This window comes from Otolemur garnettii, unplaced genomic scaffold, assembly GCF_000181295.1.
Source record: "Otolemur garnettii isolate 467f Iridium unplaced genomic scaffold, OtoGar3 scaffold00205, whole genome shotgun sequence".
Taxonomy (NCBI): domain Eukaryota; kingdom Metazoa; phylum Chordata; class Mammalia; order Primates; family Galagidae; genus Otolemur; species Otolemur garnettii.
In genome coordinates, this window is record NW_003852600.1 from 1,399,725 (window position 1) to 1,403,364 (window position 3,640).

Genomic DNA, 3,640 nt, shown 5'->3' on the forward strand with positions numbered 1-3,640 from the left:
CCTGTCTGTGCAGTGTTGTCATCCCCTGTGACTCACACCTGCCTGTCTGTGCAGTCTTGTCATCCCTAGTGACTCACACCTGTCTGTGCAGTGTTGTCATCCCCAGTGACTCACACCCGCCTGTCTGTGCAGTGATGTCATCCCTAGTGACTCACACCTGTCTGTGCAGTCTTGTTATCCCCAGTGACTCACACCCGCCTGTCTGTGCAGTGTTGTCTTCCCTAGTGACTCACACCGGCCTGTCTGTTCAGTGATGTCATCCCTAGTGACTCACACCGGCCTGTCTGTTCAGTGATGTCATCCCTAGTGACTCACACCTGTCTGTCTATGCAGTCTTGTCATCCCTTGACTCACACCTGCCTGTCTGTACAGCTCAGTCTGCTGTGTGATGTTGTCAGCCCTGGCCAAGATTATTTATTTAAGGATTTTTATTGTATTTTGATCTTGTTAAAAATATACAGCCTTTAAAAGAAAATAAAACTTTATATCTCAAATATTTGATTGGTTACCCTTAGATCTACAAAGGCAGAAAGTTTTGCCATATTCTTAATTATTGATGAGCACCTGAAGAATTAAGCATCTTACCTTGGGAACAGGGCATTGGAATAATGTTTCATATCCAAGTCAGGTCAATAAATGTCTGTAAGAAATTTATATTGAAATAGTATTTAGGCTCACGCCTGTAATCCCAGCAGTTTGGGGAAGCTGAGGTGGTTAGATCACTTGAGCTCAGGTCTTATAAACCAGCCTGAGCAAGAGCAAGACCCAGTCTCTAAAAATACCCAGGCATTGTGGCTGGTGCCTCTAATCCCAGCTAGTCGGGAGGCTGAGGCAAGGGGATCACTTGAGCCCAAGAGTTTCAGGTTGCTGTGACTAAGACACCATGGCACTCTACTGAGGACAACAAAATGAGACTGTCTCTAAAATAAATAAAATATTAAAGTATTGTAGACCTAGTATTAGTAACATTATCATTATACTGAATTACAAACAGATAAATAGAAATTAAAAGCAGATGTAAGGACGTGTATTTTTAGGCACTTGCCTTGGTGCTGGAATTTGGGCTGCAATAAGAAAATATCACAGATTGGGGCTAAAACAGACATTTTCTCATAATCTGAAGCCAGAAGTCCAAGATCAAAGTTGTGGTGAATTTGGTTTCTGGTGAGGGTGGTCTTCCTGGCCTGCAGTCAGCCACATTCACACCAGTTCTCACACTGAGTAGGAGCCCAAGGGTGGGAGATCTTTCTGATATCTCCTGGGAGGACACTGATCCTGTCAGATCAGTGATGTGGTGCCCTCCACAACGCCCAGCTATTTTTTAGAGAAGGGGTCTTGCTCTTGCTCAGGCTGGTCTCCAACTTCAGAGATCAGGGCCCCACCCTCATGACCTTGTTAATTACTTGTGAAATGTACTTCATAATTCCTTTCTTAATCCACATGTAGCCACACCAGGGCTTAGGGCTTCAACATGTGAATTTGTGGGGGTGTAACAGCCAGCCAGTCTGTCCTGAGGACAGAAGCCCTGTGCCCTGCAGACCTGAGGCTGCCCACGGTCCCCACAGGAGCCCCCATTCCTTTGCTTGGCACCGTCCCACTTCCTCTCCTTGAGATTAAGTGTCCTCAGCCCCCATGACCTATAACAGCATGTGGGACTTTGTATCTGCAGATAATTCAGCACACACAGCAGGCAGTAGAAACTGAGCAAAACAGAGAAGTTGAAAAATGGAAAAGACTTGCACAGCTGAAGAACCAAGAGGTGGACCAGTTCCGCGTGGAGCTGGACTCCATCCTGGACGTGCTGCGGGAGCTGCAGCGGCAGGGCGTGGTGGTGCCGGCCGCCCTCACCGAGGACCTGAGCGCCCCAGAGTATGAGACAAGCGGGTTGCACTGACCTCGAGGAAGGGCCTGGCGGTGGATCATGCCACTGGCACAGGTTCCAGGATATCACCAGAAAGCAGACTTAGGCATTTCCAAATAAACTGGGCTTAACCAATACGGAAAAAAGGCATCATGGTACATTTTACTGAAAATCACTGGCCAGTCACAGATGACTTGTGGACAGGTTTCTGTGTGTCGGATGACTATTACTAGTAAGAGTCATTGTAGGAGCCTCATCTGTGCACTGCAAGGGGAAAGGAGGAAATTACACGTCCTTGGCCTTGTCCTTTACTGACCAGGCCTGTGCTGTTACTTTCCCCCTGGCTCCAGGCGTGTGCTGTTAAGTTGATCCTCCTCCTTAGAGAAGCAGGCAGAGGAGCATGCTGTGCTGTGGACAGCGGGCTGGGAGGGAGGTGTCCAGGTGACCCGGTGACACAGCCACAGCTGCAGCTCCCTGTGCAGGTGAACAGTGGGTTCCCTAACCCTCCCCACTTTCCACTCCTTCCTATAGGTGGCTCATTTTAGACCTGATGATAGATGAAAAGTACATTTCACTAGCAATAGGGGAGTTTTTCTGTTTTTTTCTTAAGACAGAGTCTCACTATGTCGGCCTCAGTAGAGTGCCGCGGCATCACAGCTCACAGCAACCTCCAACTCTTGGGCTTAAGCGATTCTCTTTCCTCAGCCTCCCAAATAGCTGGGACTACAGGCACCTGCCACAATCCCTGGCAGTTTTTTGTTATAGTTGCCATTGTTGTTTGGCAGTCCCGGGCTAGATTTGAACCCAGCACCTCCAGTGTAAGTGGCCAGCGCCCTAACTGCTGAGCTGTAGGCACCACACAGTAGGGGTTTGATTCATCCAGTTCTAAAACTTTCAAGCTGCACCTCAAATCTCAATTTTACCTTTTTATAACTTTAAAAACACAGAATATAACAACATGTCTATGTTTTACTTTAAAAGTGACAGATTACAAAAAATTACAAATATGCACACAAGTAGCTGGTTTATTTTACTTTACAATCCCATTTCCAAAAGCAGACAGCAGGTTTTTCAGATAAAGTCAAGGTCATGCTTTGTTTCCACACGTTCTAGCCCAGCAGCGTCTGATGAAAGTCTGATGAGCCACAGGATTTTAATTTTCTACTAGCTACATTTAAAGAGGTAAGAAACAAATGGAAAGAATTTTGATAACATAGATATGACCTAGTGTTCCTAAAATGTTAGTATTTATACACAAACTGAATGTTTGCATTTTTCACAGTTAGGTCATTAAAGTATCTCAGGTTCAAGCACCTCAGTCGGGACCAGCCATTTTCTCAGTGCTCAGGAACCACCTGCCAGTACGTGGAGCTCTGAGGTGATAATTACAAAGTGAAATACTTGATAAAGGACAGGTAAACTAGATCTTGGTGAAATTAGGGATAGCAAATGTGAGATATGAAGTTGTTAAATATAAGAAATGCAATTACTGTTTTAATGTCCAGCGTTTTGTAATTTTTCTTTTTCTATAAAGGATAGTAAAAGCATTACAGTTTGCTATTTTTTTTACATGAAAGAAATTCTTAATTATATAAATAACATTTTGGTTCTTATTCTAGTGTGTTGTGTATTTTTTATGTGAATGAGCCATCCATCCCAAACACAGACATGGCCAGTCCACAATAGGAGTGCAAACATCAAACAGTTCCTTACAGAAAAGCTATGTCCTGTTTGGACAAGGGCTGAGTGTTCGTTTGGTGTAAGGTGCCACGTGGCAGG

General features: G+C 45.0%; 1 protein-coding gene across 1 annotated transcript in view; it reads left to right on the forward strand.

The window, feature by feature from the left end:
- The window catches only part of CEP162 (centrosomal protein 162), a 99,951-nt gene extending 98,057 nt beyond the window's left edge, over positions 1 to 1,894 (forward strand). Inside the window, exon 26 of the mRNA XM_003801303.1 lies at positions 1,670 to 1,894. Coding sequence (XP_003801351.1) covers positions 1,670 to 1,894 — 225 coding nt within the window. The remainder of the gene's footprint in view (positions 1 to 1,669) is intronic.
- Positions 1,895 to 3,640: the final 1,746 nt, after the last annotated feature.